The sequence below is a fragment of the Ornithorhynchus anatinus genome, chromosome 5 (assembly GCF_004115215.2).
Source record: "Ornithorhynchus anatinus isolate Pmale09 chromosome 5, mOrnAna1.pri.v4, whole genome shotgun sequence".
NCBI classification, from domain to species: domain Eukaryota; kingdom Metazoa; phylum Chordata; class Mammalia; order Monotremata; family Ornithorhynchidae; genus Ornithorhynchus; species Ornithorhynchus anatinus.
Window position 1 is genome coordinate 61755759 of NC_041732.1, and position 18811 is coordinate 61774569.

The 18811-nt window shown below is 52.5% G+C and overlaps 1 protein-coding gene across 8 annotated transcripts in view; it reads right to left on the reverse strand.

Annotated features, from left to right (window-relative positions):
• ARHGEF10L (Rho guanine nucleotide exchange factor 10 like) overlaps nucleotides 1-18811 on the reverse strand; it is a 229073-nt gene that overhangs the window by 49475 nt on the left and 160787 nt on the right. For all 8 annotated transcript variants that reach the window (XM_039912060.1, XM_029064987.2, XM_029064989.2 and 5 more), the window contains 4 exons: nucleotides 16366-16481; nucleotides 15864-15991; nucleotides 15024-15124; nucleotides 7796-7917 (listed from right to left, as the gene is read on the reverse strand). In XM_039912060.1, the coding sequence (XP_039767994.1) occupies nucleotides 7796-7917; nucleotides 15024-15124; nucleotides 15864-15991; nucleotides 16366-16481 (467 nt within the window). The remainder of the gene's footprint in view (nucleotides 1-7795; nucleotides 7918-15023; nucleotides 15125-15863; nucleotides 15992-16365; nucleotides 16482-18811) is intronic.

Genomic DNA, 18811 nt, shown 5'->3' on the forward strand with positions numbered 1-18811 from the left:
CAGAAGGACCTGGGTTCTGATTCCGGATCCACCGCTCGACTGCTGCGTGACCTTGGGCAAGTCACTTCACTGCTCCGTGCCTCAGTTTCCTCGATTGTAAAATGGGGATTCGATACCTCTTCTCTCTCCAATATAGATGGTGAGCCCCACGTGTGGCAGGGACTTTGTCTGACGCGATTAAACTTGTATCGACCCCAGCGTTTAGAAGAGTGCCCGACATAGAATAAGTGCTTGATGAACGTCATTATCGTTAGATCTGAGGATAACGATAGCAGTAATAATAATAATAGCTCAAAAGAAATCCAGCCGCCCGACGAGGTCTTCGCTCTTAGCCGGCCAGTCCCCTTTCAGGGGTATCCGGCTCCTGCCTGACTCCCCTGCAGACCCCCCGGAAAGGATGCGCTCCTTCAAGATGGAGACCGGGTCGCCTCCCCTCAGCTTAACCAGCTTGGCCTCGCGGGTTCAACGCAGGGACCCCGCGCCTTTAATCTAAGTTCAAGGGCTTCCTGGCGCAGTTGGGTGGAGAGGCAGGCCGCGGAGGGGCACCCGCAGGTCGGATCCTCGTCGGGATGGTGGTCGAGTGAGTCTGGGCGGGGCAGCCGCGGCTGGGCCTCGACCTCCCCACCCCTTCCTAGGCCGCTGCGGTGCACATGGCTGGCCTGTGCTGCCCTCTCCCGGCCCGCGGAGGAAACCTCACAAGTGCTGATCTTCAGCCCCGGGGAACGGAGATCCTGAGGACAGAGACCCCGGGGACAGAAAGAGACCCCGGGGACACAGATCCCACAGAGCTCCGTCAGGGCAGTGCAGAGGTAGAGGAATGACGAACCATTTCTGTCCCTCGGGGGAGCCCCCTGGCCCGCACCCCTTCCACGGAGACCTACCTCCAGGACGTGCCTCTGCCCCTCTCTCCGCCACCCCCCCACGATTCATCCCCCTTTGAATCAATCGATCCTATTTATTGAGCTGTGTGCAGAGTACTGTACTTGGGAGAGCACAACACGACAGAGTTAGCAGAAAAGTTCCCTCCCAGAATGAGTTTACAGTCTAGACATGGGTCCCCTTTGGACTCCCACTGCTTAGGGTTTCTTGGTTCATCGAGTAGCGTACTAGACCCCCCCCCAGACACCCTTCCCGGTGCGTCTGCTCACTCGCGCTCTCTTGATCTCTCTGTCTCTCTTCCCCCTCTCTCTCCTTAGGCACTACAGTGTAGCGTGCTGTTCCCAGCTGGCCCGGAGACGCTAAAAGGAAACTCCGAAAGGAGGTAGGAAGACAGGAGAGTGCTCGGCTAGGCACGCTGGGAAAATAGAGTCAACCGCATCCCTAGAGTTTGGCATCCCCTGCTGGGATGGGCCTGGGCAACTGCTCTGCTCACTCTCCATAGTGACCCCAAGGTCCAAGGGGTGGACTGGGATCCGGACTACCGAGTTCTAGGCCCGGCTCCACCCCTGGCTCACCATGTGACCTCGGGCAAGTCAGTTAACCCCTCTGGGCCTCCATTTCTCTACTTGTAAAATCACCAATCAATCCAAGGTATTCATTAAACACTTACTGAGCGGAGACCACTGAACTAAGAGCGTAGGGGAACAAAATAGAGCAGATAGATACGAACCCTCCAACGAGGTAGGAAACAAACTCCCATCCATCTGTCCCTACTCACTGAGACGACAGTCCCCTAAGACCACCGATAAATAAACGTTTTTAAAAAAGGACAAATAACGTACCGCTGCGTACGTTACGGTATGAAACTCCGTAGGTTTCCACTGTTGGAAAGAGCATGGGCAGAAAGACCTGGGTTCTAATCCCTGCTCTATCACTTGTCAGCTTTGCGACCTTGGGCATGCCACAACTTCTCTGCGCCTCAGTTTCCTCAGCTCTAAAATGGGAATTAAGCCCCACATGGGACAGGGACTATGGCCAACCCAATTATTTTGTATCTATTCCAGCAAGCAGTACAATATCTGGCACATAGCAAGCATTTTAGTGCCACGGTTACTATTACAGTTACTATTATTAAGTGAAGGCCTGTGAGTTTCTCAGAAGAAAGGTATCCTATAAACAAGTTTTTTTTTTTCATTATTCCTTTTTAAATCGTATTTAAGTGGTTACCACGTGCCAGGCACTGTGCTAAAAGCAGGGGAAGGTAGGCGCTAATCAGATTTGCCGCAGTCCCTGTCCCACATGGGGCTCACGGTCTCAATCCCCATATGACAGATGAAGTAACTGTGACCTAGTGAAGTGACATGCCCAAGGTCAGCCCAAGGTCACATAGCAGACAGGTGGCAGAGCAGGGATTAGAACCCAGGTCTTTCTGCCTCCCAGACTCGACCTCTTTCCACTAGGCCATGCTGTTTCTCTTATTATAATTACTCCTCCCTCCACTCAATTCGAAGTTCCCAGAGGGCAGGGGCCATCTGCTTAACTTGTTTCTGCACTGCGCCTGGCTCGGGAACTTGTGCGGATGGACACAATAAATTTCCATCGATACACTAGATCCAAGTTGTCAGAGGCATCCATCGTGTCCGACGTGCTCACTCGAAGCGGCTGAGTTGCCCTCAACCTCGGGCCCGAGCTTTCTCTCGACGGAGGCCCCGCGAGGCAGCGAGTCACCCGACCGGGCCAAGAGCAGGGCCACCGGGGACCAACCCCGGAGGAGACGAGAAGGCGGCCCGATCCTCCTCCGATGGCCCGTCCGGCCCGGAACTGCGTCTCCAAGCTTCCGTCTCCTCTGTCACCAACCTCTCCTCCAGAGAGTCCCTCTGATCTCCTTTCTGCCGCCGAAGGTGCCCAGGTGTGGAGCGGGGATGTTTCACCACTCCTTCCGCCTCATTAACGAAGAGCCAGCAGGCCACAGCCCGGCAGCAGCGAGCGGCTCAGCGGCTCAGAGAAGCAGCGCGGCTCAGTGGAAAGAGCACGGGCTTTGGAGTCGGGGGTCATGGGTTCGAATCCCGGCTCTGCCACTTGTCAGCTGGGTGACCGTGGGCGAGTCACTTCACTGGGCCTCAGTTACCTCATCTGTAAAATGGGGATTAAGACCGTGAGCCCCACGTGGGACGACCTGATTCGCCTGTGTCTACCCCAGCGCTTAGAACAGTGCTCTGCACATAGTAAGCGCTTAACAAATACCAACATCATTATTATTACACGGTCTTCCTTCCACCAGCATCCATCAGCCGGAGTTGCAGAGAGCAGCTTCCTCCTTGGGCAGCCCAGGCGGAGCATGGAAATCCCTGATGGTTGTGCCAGACTCATGGGGCAAGGAGAAAGCCCTCACGCCATAGTTGGGGCGTCCATACACCAGAGAGGCTGGGGGGATCTGAAGGGACAGTCTGTACTTCAGGGTGGACAGGCAGGTCCCCAGAAGAGCCTGTCGACACTAGAGAAAAGGAGCAGACAGAGACACGGCTGACCTGTTACAAAAAACGCCAGAGCTCTTGACCTAATCACCTGCCTATTCTCTGAAGACCAAGAGGCCCAGAAATCCCTCTTCCCTGGCTCCATCCTCTCCCTGATGCCGCTCAAATCAGTCCATACAGGCTGCCTTGGGCTGGTAGGAGCCACGGTGATCTGAAGCCCTTCCGTGGAGGTTAGGGTCAGGGGGAGGGTTTAGAGGCCAGGGGATCCGAGACCGGCGTCAGAGTTGGGAGACCGGGGAACCCCGGTGGGCGAGGGCGGAGGAGGTGATGGTGACGGCAGAGCGGGTAGAGGAGGGTTTTGCGGAGGGAAGCCGGCTCCGCGGGAGACGTGCCGTGGATCCCAGCTGGCGCCCTCGTTCGCGTTATCAGACACGGGGCCTCCAACACAACCGCCCAGCCCCAACGAACTCATCTCTGCAGATCTAAGGAGGGCGTGGGGTACCCCGCCCTTTCTCTGGAGGAAGAATCGGCACCACGTGGTCCAATTCGAGCGAGCGGCAGTCTGCATTCCAGCAGGAATCCGTTCCGGTCCAGCAGCTCGTTTCCCCCTGAGGCTGGCTGAGGAGGGGGGGGAGGGGGAGGGGGCGGGGCCGCTGCCGACGCAGGGAACGGAATACGGCACAGCCGGCAAGCCCGCGATGTCGCGTCTGTTACGGTTGGTCATTGGACAAAGCCTCAACGTTTAGAAGTCCTAATTCGTTCCGAGGATGGAGAGCTGATGGGGAACGCACCTGGAAGGAAGAGGGGCGACGAGAGCAGGGAAGGGAAGGACGAGGCAAGGGAACGGGAACCGGAGGATCGCGGGACAGCCCGTGGAGGCACCCCGGCTCCTAGGGACCCCTGTGCTTCGACCAGCCTCTCCTTCGAGGCCGCGGGTCACTCGGGAGCGAAGGGGTCCGTGGTGGGTTCTTCTTGCCATCTGAGCTGTGCGTGCCTTCCTAAGTGAAGTTCGATAAAACTCCGAACGAGGGTGATTTGCAGCCCATCGTTCCCCGAGCGTACAAGGCGGCAGATGGCTCCCCAGCTGGGAGATGCCAGCTAATGGAAGACGTGTCAAGGAGACCAATGGGACCTGACCCTCGCTCGGGCAGGTTGCTAAGCACAGCCTCCCAGTCATTCCACGAGATGCTGATTGAAGATGCTCTGCCATTTTCAAACTCGGAAACTCTTCCCTTCTGCCCCCAGGCAAGATGGCACCTAGAACAGCTGTGTGACTGTGGGCAAGTCGCTTCACTGTGCCTCAGTTCCCTCATCTGTAAAATGGGGGTGAAGACTGTGAGCCTCACATGGGACAACCTCATTCCCCTGTATCTACTCCAGCGCTTAGAACAGTGCTCCGCACGTAGTAAGCGCTTAACAAATACCAACATCATTATTATTATTATTAACAGGTGCCCGCCCCGGGTCAGATCTGACTCCTGGCACCGTCGGGCAACCCATTCCGGGTTTAGTAGGGTGAACGGGATCCCCCGCCTTCATGCAACTATTGTGCCACCCAACCAGGATACCCCATCCACGATCCCCTCGAGGAAAGCTAGAGCCGACGGGGAAGGAACGGATGGCTGCGTTTCTCCCAAATTTCATCCTCAAGTGTGACATCTGATTGGAGGTGTGGGCTGTGCCTTCCGGGGACCTTTATTTCTTCACCATCTGGATTTCCCCCTAATGGGAATGGAGGTGAAGAAAACCCATGACTGGCTTGGAAAGTTGAGATGGAACCAGTTCCGCTTGTGAGAAAAGGCGGCTGGTCCCTGTCCGGGGTCTGCTGGACACCGCAAGACGAGAGAATCTGTAGCACGAATGAGGGAGAAGTTTGCATTTTTCCCCCCAATATTTTCTTCCTACACTATAAACTGGACCCCTAGGAGGCTGACTCATAGCCTTGAACTGCCCTCTGTGGGCTAATGGAGTCAGTAGGATTGATTCCTTGTCGGTAAAAACCGCAAATTAAAACGTTAAGCCATCACGCCACTGGACCTATTACCGTGGAAAGAAACTCAACTGCTCGCCCGGAACCCACGCTAATACGTCTCTTCCCCAGATCAGGAAGCCTTCATCACACTAAGTGACCGGCAGCTGTTGGCTGGGACTTCTCCCCGAGCTACAGTGAATTGGCTGGGTTCTCCGTCGCGGGCTGGACCATGGCACCCGAGGCTGCGGTCGCTATCCATAGACAGGAGGTCCGGCTCAACGCCTCCCTCCGCAGAACACTTCCTTGCTTCTCGACCTTGGGCCTTTAGCTACTTGTAGCAAATAGTCTTCGAGGTCCTTCCTGCCACGGGCCCCTCTTGGGAATGTGTCAGACGGGAGGAGGTTCCAAAGAATGGGCTTTCTTTTGCAAAGAGCAAGGACAGCTAAGGAGGGAATCGGATGGGGGATGGGGGCACGAGGAACTTCAGCGATCCCACGAGAAGAAACCCCAGCTCTGTGGAGAGGAGAGATGCCAACAGAACAGCAGGGATCGGGTGGCTTCTTGTTCTGTGTGTTCCCGCACCCATCACCGGAGAAACAAACCAATGAAAACAGACAACAATTCCAGGACTGCACACCCCATAGATGTCGGGGTCGCTCTTCCTGGAGGATGGCTATGTTGTTTGCTTCCTGGATTCTCATCAGGAATTCTTCCTGGATTGTCAGGGGGCTCCAGGTTCCCCAAAAGATGGTAAGCTCCTAGAAGGCAAGAACTGTCCCAATCCTCTAATACCCAAGCTCTTGGTAGAATATTCTGCACCAAGTGGGTGGTCGATCAAGGCCCAGAGCCTGACTGATAGCTTCAGCATCCAATCCAAAATTCACTAATCCAATCTTCTCTGAGACAGTCAGGTTGCTAATGGGGGAAGTAATTTGGCCTGAGCCTCGTGGGAGGTTTTATAGGGAAGCCTTGATTTTAATCCCATACTGCTCTGGACTGACTGACTTCTCCATTGGTCCCCTGGGGCCCCTCTAGACTCAATACTAACGATGGTATTCAATGAGCACCTACTTTGTGCCAAACCGCAGTGCTCCATGATGGCGCAGATGTCAGATAATTCATCTCCGTCCCACACGGGCTCAGAGTCGAAGCCAGGATCAGTTAAGGGAGCCTCTGCCTGGGGGTCCAGAACCCACCTCCATTTTTCTACTGGGTAAATAATAATGTTGGTATTTGTTAAGCGCTTACTATGTGCAGAGCACTGTTCTAAGCGCTGGGGTAGACACAGCGGAATCAGGTTGTCCTACGTGGGGCTCACAGTCTTAATCCCCATTTTACAGATGAGGTAACTGAGGTAACTGGCATAGCCAGTAAACAGAGTCAGAAGACGACGAAGAGAGTTGCCAGTGTCACTCAGCAGTCCTCTAGCCACAGTCAATCAACTGGATTTATTGAGTGCTTACTATGTGCAGAGCATGGTACTAAGTGCTTAGGATCACCACAGATCTTGGTTTCTTGTCTTGACACTGTCTTAGTGCTTTGTTTCATCCCTCCTTATGTGCTTGATACCAGTCTTCCCTCCTACACACACACACACACACACACACACACACACACACTCATTTTCATTCAACCATATTTATTGAGTGCTTACTGTGTGCAAAGCACTGTACTAAGCACTTGAGAGAGTACAATATAAAAACAGACACATTTCTGCCCACAGAGAGCCAAACAGACCCAGACCTTTTAATTCCCGCCTGGGTGTGCTTTCCCGCCAGTCGATACTGTGCTCTGCGTCCAGTAAGCTCTTAATAAGTACTATTCCTACTACTAGAACAGTGCATAGCACATAGTAAGCGCTTAACAAATACCATCATCATTATTATCATTAGTACCGCTATAAGGAATCAACCGGGACTGGATCTCCTCGTTCCCTCAAGCACGGTTCTAAGTGCTGGGGTCGATACAAGTTAATCAGCTTGGACACAGTCCCTGTCCCACGTGGGGATCACGATCTCTTTAATCCCCATTTTACAGATAAGGGAACTGAGGCACAGAGAGGTGAAGTGACTCAACCAGGGTCACATGGCAGAAAACCGGCATAGCCAGAATTAGGACCCAGGTCCTCTGACCTTTTGGCCTGTGCTCTTTCCTCTAGTCTGCACTGGAGTCAGAGGACCTGGGTTCTCGTCCTGGCTCTGTCAGTTGCCTGCTGTGGGACCTGGGGCTCAGTTCTCTCATCTGTAAAATGGGGATTCAATCCCTGTTCTTCCTCCCTCCTAGACTGTGGTCCCCATATAGGGCAGGGACTGTGTCCAGCCCGATTATCTTTCATCTCCACCAGCATTTAGTACGGTGCTTTGTTCTCTCCTCCCAAGGGCACACGGGATTGCCCTCAGCCTCTCCCTCATAGGGAGAAGCACCCGCCCCCGCGAACATCTTGCCAGGGTAGGGCGGAGACCCCATTTACCTGGAGGCTGAGCGCTTTGGAAGAAAAGGCATGGAGGCAGCAGACCAGGATCGGACACCAAAATGGAGCTTTGCTTTTCTTGTCTTCATCAGGGCACAGCCAGCCCGGCTGATTCTCCTCTCCTGCAGCAATGGGACAAGGAAGGGTTAGTGGCTCAGCCCTGCCACCTCGTGCCTCGGCCACTGTCCACCCCCGCGGGCCCACAGACCCTGGAGAGCCTGCAGCCGTACCCAGCCCCCAGTGAGGTAGTGAGTTCAGGCTCTCCCCTTAGATTGAAAGCTCCCTGGAAGTAGGTAACCTATTTTTGACTCTGCTCTACTTTCCCCAGGGTTTGGTTAGGTAGGTGACACTTAGTGGGAGCTCAATAAATACCATGAATCCTATCACTACTAATCACCTGTAAAATCGAAATAAGCCTTCTGGCCTCTGTCTACTACCTGCCCCCTAGTAAGCTATAACAAGGGCTGACTTTAGAAGGTACAAAAAGTCACTGTTCTAAAGCCTGCTGTCAGATGAATTCACTGTGGCATTTGTTAAGGGCTCACTATGAACAAAGCACCGTACTAAATGCTGGGGGAGATAAAAGATAATCGGGCTGGACACAGTCCCTGCCCTATATGGGGACCACAGTCTAGGAGGGAGGAAGAACAGGGATTGAATCCCCATTTCACAGATGAGAGAACCGAGCCCCAGGTCACACGGCAGGCAACCGACAGAGCCAGGATGAGAACCCAGGTCCTCCGACTCCACGCCCGTCTTCTTTCCACTAGGTCACGGAACAATTTAAAAGCAGCCAGTTCCCGTTGGAGGTGCCACCGGAGGTGAACAGAGACCTGGGAGGCCAAGTGGTGACTCTGGAGCCAAACTGCGGGGTGGCTGGGGGGAAGGGTGTTAGGGGAAATGGAGGGGGGAGGCGTCGCCTTGGAGAGACGCTCTAGGGTCAGGGGTTCCAACAGGGTCCCACTAGAATCTTGTACGAACTTTCAAAGTGATGCAATGATCTTCAACAGAGCAGGAAGGGAAAGAGGAATCTTTCCCTCTCTGTGCAGATGTCTCAAATCATCCCCGACGGCGGCCCAGAATCCCTCTCTGAGCAGTCCATGACACCTAAGAGCTCCTACCCCGAATCCCCACTTCATTCCTCTCCCATGTCACTGAAAATGCCCTTCCCTCCTTCGTGCCCGCCCCCCAGGGCTCTGCCTCCAGCTGCTGAGGAGCCGCCGGGGACCCAGACCCAGCCGCACCAATCACCTCCCTCGATCGAGCCCCTGTTCCCCTGGGGGTTCACCTGCTCCAGCCGCCCACTCCATTAAAGCAAAACCTCGGAGCCCAGGCCACAACATTTCACCGGCTCGGGACCCCAGGGAGAGCAGCCTCCCTCCTCAGGACTATATTGACCTGGGCACCCGGCCTGGGGAATAAATGGCAGCAGGAGAAATCCTTGTCACACCTTCTTAATCCACAGCAGTTGCCCTCCGCGGCAGAAAGGAGCCGGATCCTAAGTGACTTCAATTGGAGAGGGCACCCAGAACGGGGCAAGGATCGGCTTCGCCCGCAAAAAAGCTAACTCCCCAAAGCCCTTCGGGAATACCCTCGGCATCATCCGGAACACAGTTCCTCCTGGGCAAAGGTGGGTCCAAAAGGGGGCGGGCCGAGTCACCCAATAAATCAAAGGCAAAGAACTGAACCCGCGAGGGGAGTTAGCTAACAGCAAGAAATGTCCTTTCAGTGATAGGTAGAAATCCCCACTCTCCCCCTCCAATGTCTTTTCTGCTGCACTTTCAGGGTTAATGATTGGATTTTTCCTAAGCGAGTTGGTAAACTTCAAACGGCCCATTTTCGGTAAGGTGGAGGTGTCCTGCTCTCCGGATAGAGCTTCTAAGGACAGGGTTGCTGGGGATTGGTGGCGTCCCTTCTGATCAATTACTCAATGGATGGTATTTACTGAGCACTTGCTACGTGCGGAGTACTGTACTAAGGGCTTGGGAAAGCACAAAAGAATAAGCAGACATCTTCCCCCCCATAAGCTCGTCGCAAAAACTCAATAAATACGATTGACTGACGATTGACTACGAGCTTACGGTCTAATGACATTTCCAGAGCTGGGGCTCAGAGTGTGGCTGAAATGGAATTTGGTAACTCTAGCCCTCACACTGGGTCCCTAAAAAAAATGTGGGCTACCCTGCAGGTCACCAGACAAATGCCTCACAGCTTCTTAAGTAGTTTGACCTTCACAGTAGGCGCCATGAAGGGTTTTAATGGGCCCTTGAAATATCCCTCCTTTTCTCCCAGCAACCTAACCTTTCTCCAGCTAGTGGGTAGAGCGGGGGCCTGGGAGCTAGAGGACCCGAGTTCTAATCCTAGCTCTGCCATTCGTCTCCTGTATGACCTTGGACAAGTCACTTTGCTTCTCCGGGCCTCAGTGCCCTCATCTGTAAAATGGGGATGGAGAGGGTGAGCCCTATGTGGGACAGGTATTGTGTTCAAACTAACTCGTATCTACCCCTGTGCTTAGAACAGTGCTTGGCACATAGTAAGTGCTTAACAAATACCATAATTACTATTATTATTCCTCTGGGCTTCGGTTACCTCATGGGTAAAATGGGGATTAAGACTGTGAGCCCCACGTGGGACAAGGACTGTGTCCAACCTGATTTATTTGTATCTACTCCAATGCTTAGTACAGAGTCTGGCACAGAGTGCTTAACAAATACCACAGTTTTTATTATCATTATTATTATCTTCACTAAATTGTCTAAGTTTTTAGGTCCCTTAGTAAATGAGTCAAGGAGGGTGTGTAAAAGTCCTTCCAGTTTCGCGCTGGAGAATAGATTTGAATGATGGGCTACTGAAGAAAACCAGAGGAAAACTCATAAAAATACCAATCACACAAGCCCTGAGCACAAAGGCCAAGCCAACATTATAAGCCATCCCCATTGAGCCAATTCTCAATTTTTTGAGGTCACCTGGTAGGACACAGCATGAATAACCCTAGACCTCCCCGTCATCTTCCGCCAAACCAGATGTGCTGGATCATCAACTCTGAGGACGTGGGCTGTGTCCTCCACATGTTTCCTGAGACGATTAGTTCAGTGCTCTACTCAACGAATACCGCTGACTTGGATATTGTTCGTTCTTGAACCCCAGTGGGTTCGAGCTTTACCCCCTCTTCCTGTCCTTATCCTCTTTCTGGGGAAGACGCTACCAAGCGGTCGATGCACCCAGTGGTGGACAGGAGAAAGAGAAGGTGCAAGAGATCTTTTTTTTTTACGGTATCTGTTTAGCACTTACTATGTGCCAGGCACTGTACTAAACGCTCGGGTACGTACGAAGTAATCAGGTTGGACACAGTCCCTGTCCCACATGGGGCTCACAGTCTTAATTCCCATTTTACAGATGAGGTAACTGAGGCACAGAGAAGTGAAGTCACCTGGATATTTGACACCCTGGGCACTCAACAGTTAACCCCTGATCAATCCAACGTCTCCTGAACATCTCTAGACTGTAAGCTCGGTGTGGGGAGGGAATGTGTCTGCTTATTGCTATACTGTACTCTCTCAAGTGCTTAGTACAGTGCTCTGCACCCAGTAAGCACTCAATAAATATGATTGAATGGATAAAAGAATCTCCCCATTCCTCCTCTGCTCCTCCAGGCACACTCAGGTACTTCTCTGAATGTGCCCAGGCCCACGTTTCCTGGTTTCCTCCGCACCCCTCAACACGGTAGGGTTGCCCCGCTATGAATGAGACCTCATTCTCCCCCACCAAGAAGACTCCAGGCAACACCCCCCCCCAGTCCTTCCTGCCAAACTTCATCACCCTCACTGTCCCCGCCACCAACGCGGCCCTTCTAATTCATCATTCTTTTTTTTTTTTTATATGATCTGACCTTCCCCCTACAGATGGAGGTTTCACCCGCCTCCGATCTTTAACGGGAAAAGAAATCGGTGTCTCTGCTCCAATCTGCTCTCCGCTGTTTCCTGCCCTACACCATACAGACTGACTACAAATTAAAAAGCTGTTGCCACTGAAAACTGAAAATCCACTTGGGATAATTGACATTAAGAGCCGGTTGGAATGGCAAACCTGTGATTTCCAATTGACATTAAGTGGGATTTTATTTAGTGTCAGTTGATATTCATTGAGCCCATTTTGCAAAGATTCATTCAAAATGGCGTGGCCCTCGGCTGAGGCACCATTAATCGCAAACTGCTGAAGCCGGCGCTATCCTAGTCCCTCTGAACCGTATTCTTTTTCCCAGGACGCCCCCGTGAGAAGCCACCTCTGCTCGGAGGGACTCCTGCCAATCACCATCGACGACGCCAGGGCTGCATCCAAAGAGGTCTGACTTTTGGAGGGTTAAAAGAGGATAGAGAGACCTAGAATCACAGGTTGGACTTCAACAACAATAGTATTTATTGAGCACTTACTATGTGCAGAGCACTGTGGTAAGTACTTGGGAGAGTACAATCCAACACAGTCAGCAGACACGTTCCCTGCTCAAAGTGAGCTTACAGTCCAGGGACTTATAAACAAAAAGTTCCCTCTCATCCTTCTCCCTCATCTTCCAGCATCCTGCCTATTTACCAAGATCTGTCTCTATCTGGACCATCATTCTGGGTGGCAAAATAAACTTGGACTTCGCTTCAGGTGAGAAATCAGGACTCATTAATAATAACAATTTTGGCAGTGGTTGAGCGCTTATCGTAGTCCAAATACTGTACTAAGCTTTGGGGTAGATAGGAGATAATCAGATTGGACACAGTCCTTGTCGTACACGGGGCTCACAGGCTAGTGGGGATTCCTGGGGTCTGGTCCGAATGCTGGGACTGACTTTCTGTGTGACCCTCAACATATCATTCAGCCTCTCTGTGCTTATCCTCTCCTAATCTGTGCAGCGACACTTTATAGCCTCTTTCCCGGTCCCTCTGAGCCTCTCTCCCATTGTATCATGAGCGGCTCCCTTCCCCTCCACCCGCCCCTAGAAAGTCTCTTTCTGTCTTCTTAGTTGTTACTCCGGGGTGAATTACATATGAACCCTCCTAGGCTCTTGAGCCCAAGGGTGGGAAAACCAAATAAAAAAATAAAAGAAAATAAAAACAATAAAATCCTGGGTGAATAAAATGCTTTTACACATTTTACTTCTAACAGGTTTATATATTTCCCCCCCCCACCACCAGGCAGCGCAGATAAAAACAAACCGGTAAAATAAAAGAAACAAATTATTCAAGCCCTGGGGGAACCCAAGCATTCAAATAAGATTTCAAATGAATTTCCTTCCATTAAAACTTTTGCTGCAGCTAAACGGAATGAAGATAAGGAAGCGGAACATCTTCAGAGGAATTCTGGAGGACGTGTGGCTGTCAGAGCCAGAATGGCTTTCTGTTCTTCCTGTTCTTCAAACCCAGGGCTCCCAATGGAGGGATAAGGAATTCTTTTCAGCAGGCCTGCCATCGGGGAAGGGGGGGGGTGCGAATATCCCCCAAGATCCTTCTGGTCCCCATTAATAATAATACGATTAATAATAATAATGCTATTTATTAAGTGCTTACTATGTACCAAGCACTGTGGTAGATACAAGGTTATCGGGTTGTCCCGTGTGGGGCTCACCGTCTTAATCCCCGTTTTACAGATGAGGTAACTGAGGCACGGAGAAGTTAAGTATCTTGCCCAAAGTCACACAGCTGACAAGTGGCAGAGTTGGGATTGGGACCCACATCCTTTAACTCCCAAGCCCGTGCTCTTTCCACTAAGCCACGCTGCTTCTCATTATTATTATTATTATTATTATTATTAGGATCAAAAGTACTGAGTTCAGTATAGATTACCGGCTCAGAAGAAGCCTGAAAACATTGCCGTGGACGACAGAAATGGAACTTACGATCGCTCTCAGGTGGCGGAACAAGTCTTAAGGGCCACTCCAGGGAGGAGACCAGCTTCCTGACAGTTCTGCGGTCCTTCTGTCTCCGGTCCCAGATCAATTCTTTCCATCTCTCTGCCTCTCCAATGCTCCTCGACCCAATCACCCAGAGGGAGAGAAGCACTGGAGACTGCCCACGCTCCCCTACACAGTCCCACACAGACTGCTTCTCCCTCTCTCACCCTATCTTTGAGCTCTGCTCTCATCTGCTATATCTCCCAGCCCCACCATACACCACAGCCCCTGCACCTTTACTCCCACTCGTCGTCGTCATCAACGGTATCTATCAAGCGCTCACTACGTGCCGAACGCTGTGCCAAGAGCTTGGGAGATTACAATACGACAAAGTTGGCGGACGCGTTTCCCGCCCGCGATGAGCTTACAGTCTGGGGGGGAAACAAACGGGAATAAAATAGTTTGTAATATATAATTTAAAGATATGTACATCAAGTGCTGAGGGGTTGAGGGTGGTGGTGAATATCAATTGTCCAGAGGTCACAGATCTAAGTTTAAAGATGACGCAGAAAGGAGAGGGAGCTGGGGAAAAGAAGGCTTGGTCGGGAAAGGCTTTTCTGGAGGAGACGTGACCTCAATAAGGCATTGAAGATGGGGAGAGTGGTGAACTGGTGCATACGGAGGGGGAGGGAGTTCCGGGCTAGTTGGAGGACACGGGAAAGGGGTCAGCGGCGAGTGAGATGAGATCGGGCACAGTGAGTAACTTGACGCTAGATGAGCTCGGGCTCATTCATTTGGACCTACCGTCGTCCCCACCTCCGTTAAACTGTCAGCTCCTCAAAACGGGAATAGAGACCTAGAAACCAGTTCTGACACGACACGTATTTTCAATACCTGCTTTGGCTAGAATGCAGTTAAATAACGCTCTTTCAACCAAACAAGTCCATCTGAGCTAAGCGTGCTGTGTTACTAAAGGGACTATTTGTGCACATATACCCGGCAGGGGACCGGTGAATATGACAGCATGGGTCTTCTTTAATGCGAGGTTTGACAGAGACAGAACGTTCAGAGGAGAACTGGGTGCGTGTTTATCGTCTGTTTCCCCAGCACCGGTTCGGTGCCCCCCCCACACGGCAGGTGCTCAATGAACACCGCGGATACCGCTCTCCGGGATTCTGCTTCTAGGACTCCAAGCGTTCTCTTCTCACATTTCAGTGTCCGCCAGAGCCGTCCCCTAGAGGCCCCCTCCCCATCTGCCTTCCACCCTAATCGTTTCCCGACCCCTCAAAGCCTAACCTTTGGATCGCCCCGACCCCTCCAGCCGGTCCAACCTCTCCCAGACGGGGTACTCACGGAGGCCGATCTTTGCCAAGTGCAGCCGGTTCACCCAGGAGATCTTGCTCAGAGGGGTTGGGGTGATGAAGACTACCATGAAGCTGATAGGCCGACCGGACCTGCGGGGGGAAGGAAGTCAAAACGCTTCTGCCCACTCGTCACTGAAGGACCAGCTCCCTCTCCGGATTCTCTGATGCCGGACTGAGCGAGGCCTGGTCCACAGATATGCAAACCTGGCTTCCAACGTATTTTGTCCCTAAGGGTATTTGTTAAGCACTTACTATGTGCCAGGCATTATACTAAGCACTGGGGTAGATACAAGCCAAGCAGGTTGGAGACAGTCCAAGGTTCCACATGGGCATCAGTCTTAACCTCTCAGTGCCCCAGTTACCTCGTCTGTAAAATGGGGAGTAAGTGAATTGCCCAAGTTCACACAGTAGGCAATTGGCAGGATTAGAACCCAGGTCCTCTGACTCCTAGTCTCAGATGACTCCTACCACCAGCCCACACCGCTTCCCGGCATGCCGTTGGCCAGCCCGGGGTCGGTGTCTGGAAAGCTGTAGTTAGTAGAGGAGGGAGATTCTCATATAGGAACTCTCTTTCTGGCTTCGTTTAGCTCCAAACTAACCAAAAAAAAGCACTAGAACTTTATTATCCTGACACACCAGGGCATCCACGCACGGTGAACCTCTAAGGTCCAGAGCAGGTGGTCTCTGGATCCAGATTCCCAACATCCTCCAGAAGAGTCCGCGTCCCCGGATGACTGGATGGCTCCCAATCGGCCCCCTGGACTCCGTGTGTCTCCGACCACGACGGAACCCCTCCCCGCCTAATGCTTCTGCCAAACTCTCCACTCACTTGTCCGGTTTCCCAGGCAGCAGGAGGCGGAGGCGGCACTTGTTAGCCGAGTGGATCTCCTCCTCCTTCACCCGCATCAGCCTCTGCAGGGCCAGGCACCAGTCCTGGGCCACCGTCATGTTCAGGTTCTGAAGAGCAGAAAGCACCACATCAGGGACGGATCATTATCCGCCAGCCAACCGGGGGCCCGGCCCTAATCGGAAGGCTCTGCCTTAGGACAGAGTTGCTCCGGAGAAACACCTGTAAACTGGGCTCTTTTACTCCGGCTCTGCCAGAAGGACAGTTGTCAAAGTACGGGTGGGGTTGGCCTGTCAGCTAGTTCTTCTTCCGCACCCGGTTCGGATCTTCCCTCAGCCCCGAGGGATCTTCTAACCCGAAACGCCAGGCTAAAACGGCGGGTGGCCGGCAAAGGACTGCCCTCCCATCGACTCTGGTTTCTGGAGGACCCCGCTCCAGATCCGGAGCTCCTGCCACTGTTGAGGAAGGACCAGACGGTGGTCACCTGGTAGGTGCCATGGAGGGTGCTGATGAGGAGCGTAATCTGTTCGACCACCGCCAGGTCCTTCTGTAGATCCTGCAGCTCCTGGAAGAGGCGAGGAGGGCCGAGATACACCTTATCTGGGGAAACAGGCACAAAAGTGAGTCGACCGAAGGCAGGGACGGGGGTGTCGGGAGTCCAGTCAGCTCTCCGAGGGGCTCGTTCCGGGCATGACTGCCCGCCACACCCCATAGCCTCTTAGGCAACCTGTCCCTGGTAGGTCCTTCAGGCCTAAGGTATCACAGAGGGGATCTCTGACTTGGGAAGCTTATCCTAGAGAAGCTTCCTTAGAACTCAGCAGGCTCCGCGTTCCATCAGGTGTGAGCACAGATCCGGAGTCCCTTGCTAGATCTGTTAAATGGGGATTCGCCTGTAATGAAATACCTGTCCTTCCCCTGCTCTCGGACTGTGAGCCCCGTGTGAGACAGGGACTGGGTCTGATCTTATAACCTGTAACTACTCCAACACTTAGAAAAGTGCTTGGCACAAAGTAATAATCTTAATAATCAGAATACTCTCTTCCCATCTTCAAAGCCCTGAGAGCTCACTTCCTCCAAGAGGCCTTCCCAGACTGAGGCCTCCCTTTCCCTCCGCCCCTCCTCCCCTCCCCGTTGCCCCTACTCTATCCCTCTTCTCTTCCCCCTTCCCCTCCCTACAGCACTTGTGCATATTTGTACATATTTTTTGCTCTATTTATTTTATCGATGATGTATATACATCTATGATTCTATTTATCTCGATAGCATTGACGCCTGACTACTTGTTTTGTTTTATTGTCTGTCTCCCCCGTCTGGACCGTGAGCCCGTTGTTGGGCGGGGATTGTCTCTCTCTCTCTCTTGCCGAACTGTACATTCCAAGTGCTTAGTTCGGAGCTCTGCCCATAGTAAGCACTCAATAAATACGACTGAATAAATGAATGGTATCTGTCGAGTGCTTACTATGTGCCAGGCACTATACTAAGTCCTGGGATGGATACAAGCAAATCTGGGTGGACAGAGTCCCTGTCCCATGAGGCTCACAGTCTCAATCCCTATTTTACGATGAGGTAACTGAGGCTCAGAGGTGGTGAAGCTACTCACCCAAGGTCACACAGCAGATAAGCGAGGGAGTCGGAATTGGTGCTTAACCAATACCATCTATTAACCCAAGCCCGTGCTCTAGTCACTCTGTCATTCTGCTTCCCTGAAGCGCTCAACAAATAACACAACTATTACAGCGGCCTGTGGTGGGGTGGAGGGGCGCTCCTTTGGCTAAGTTTCAAGGGCACAGGGAGGCCAGCATGAAATCAAAGTCTGCTGGGCCAGCAACAAAAGACCCACGTCAGCAGCTGTAAGGGACTGGGAGGAGAAGGGGAGACAGACAAAGCTCCAACGGGCGGCATTCTCGGGGCTGGCCCGTAAAAGATCAGAAGGAGGGCAGAGCCTCTGGGATGCACTCTTTCAATCAGGGAGTCACGAACTGGAAACCGAAATCGTGCCCGGATCCAGTGTGGCACGATTGGTTGAGAAGGACAAAGAGAGAGATCTCCAAGTGGAACTAGGCTTGCGCCCAGCCGTTCATCCTCAGAGGCGTGTCATGTGACCACCCCCCAAAATCCCCAAATTAGCCCACCGAGGACATATGAGGCAAGACAGGGCCGCGACCATCTGCGGCTCAGGGAGGGCAGACTGGTTCCCACCGCAGGGCGGGAAGTGAAACCGGGGCCTTTCTGGCCTGTAGGGGACGCCGGTCAGCACGGCCTCCTCCTCTCCAGCTGACTCGAGCAATCGATTGGCCTTCACGCATCTGCGGCCGAGGGAGGTTCCGGCAGCCTGCGACGGGTCTTGGTTGAAAAACCCAGGATGCGTGATTAATTTTTATTCCAAAAACCAAAAAAAAATGATTTCGCTTGGTGCTAATCCTATTCAGGATGTTGAGCACATGACTTCCGTTAGAAATGCGCAGAGCCGTGGGGCTGCTGGGCCAGATGGAGAGGAAGGCACCCGCCAGGGCCCTTCCAGTTGTCGGCCCGACCTCAGGGCCGGAGCCGAGAAGGGCAAAACGCAGACCGGTGGTGAGGTCTAAGCCAGGGCTAAGAGACGGGGGAGTGTCCCCTTGGATTGTAAACTCCTCTGCCTAGACTGTTACCGATTTGTACATTCTAAGCACTTAGTACAGTGCTCTGCGCATAGTAAGCGCTCGATAAATACTATTGAATGGGCTGTAAGCTCCTAATGGGAAGGGAACGTGTCTACCAGCTCTGTTGTAATGTGCTCTCGGGAGCGCTCGGTAGAGTGCTCCGCATAAAGTAACTGTTTAATAAGTACCTGACGGACTGATTGATTTATAGACCCTAGTGGACTGGAATGACTTTGGCTGGCCCAATTCAACTTTGTGCTGATTTCAATAACCCTTCAGAGACTTTGCTCT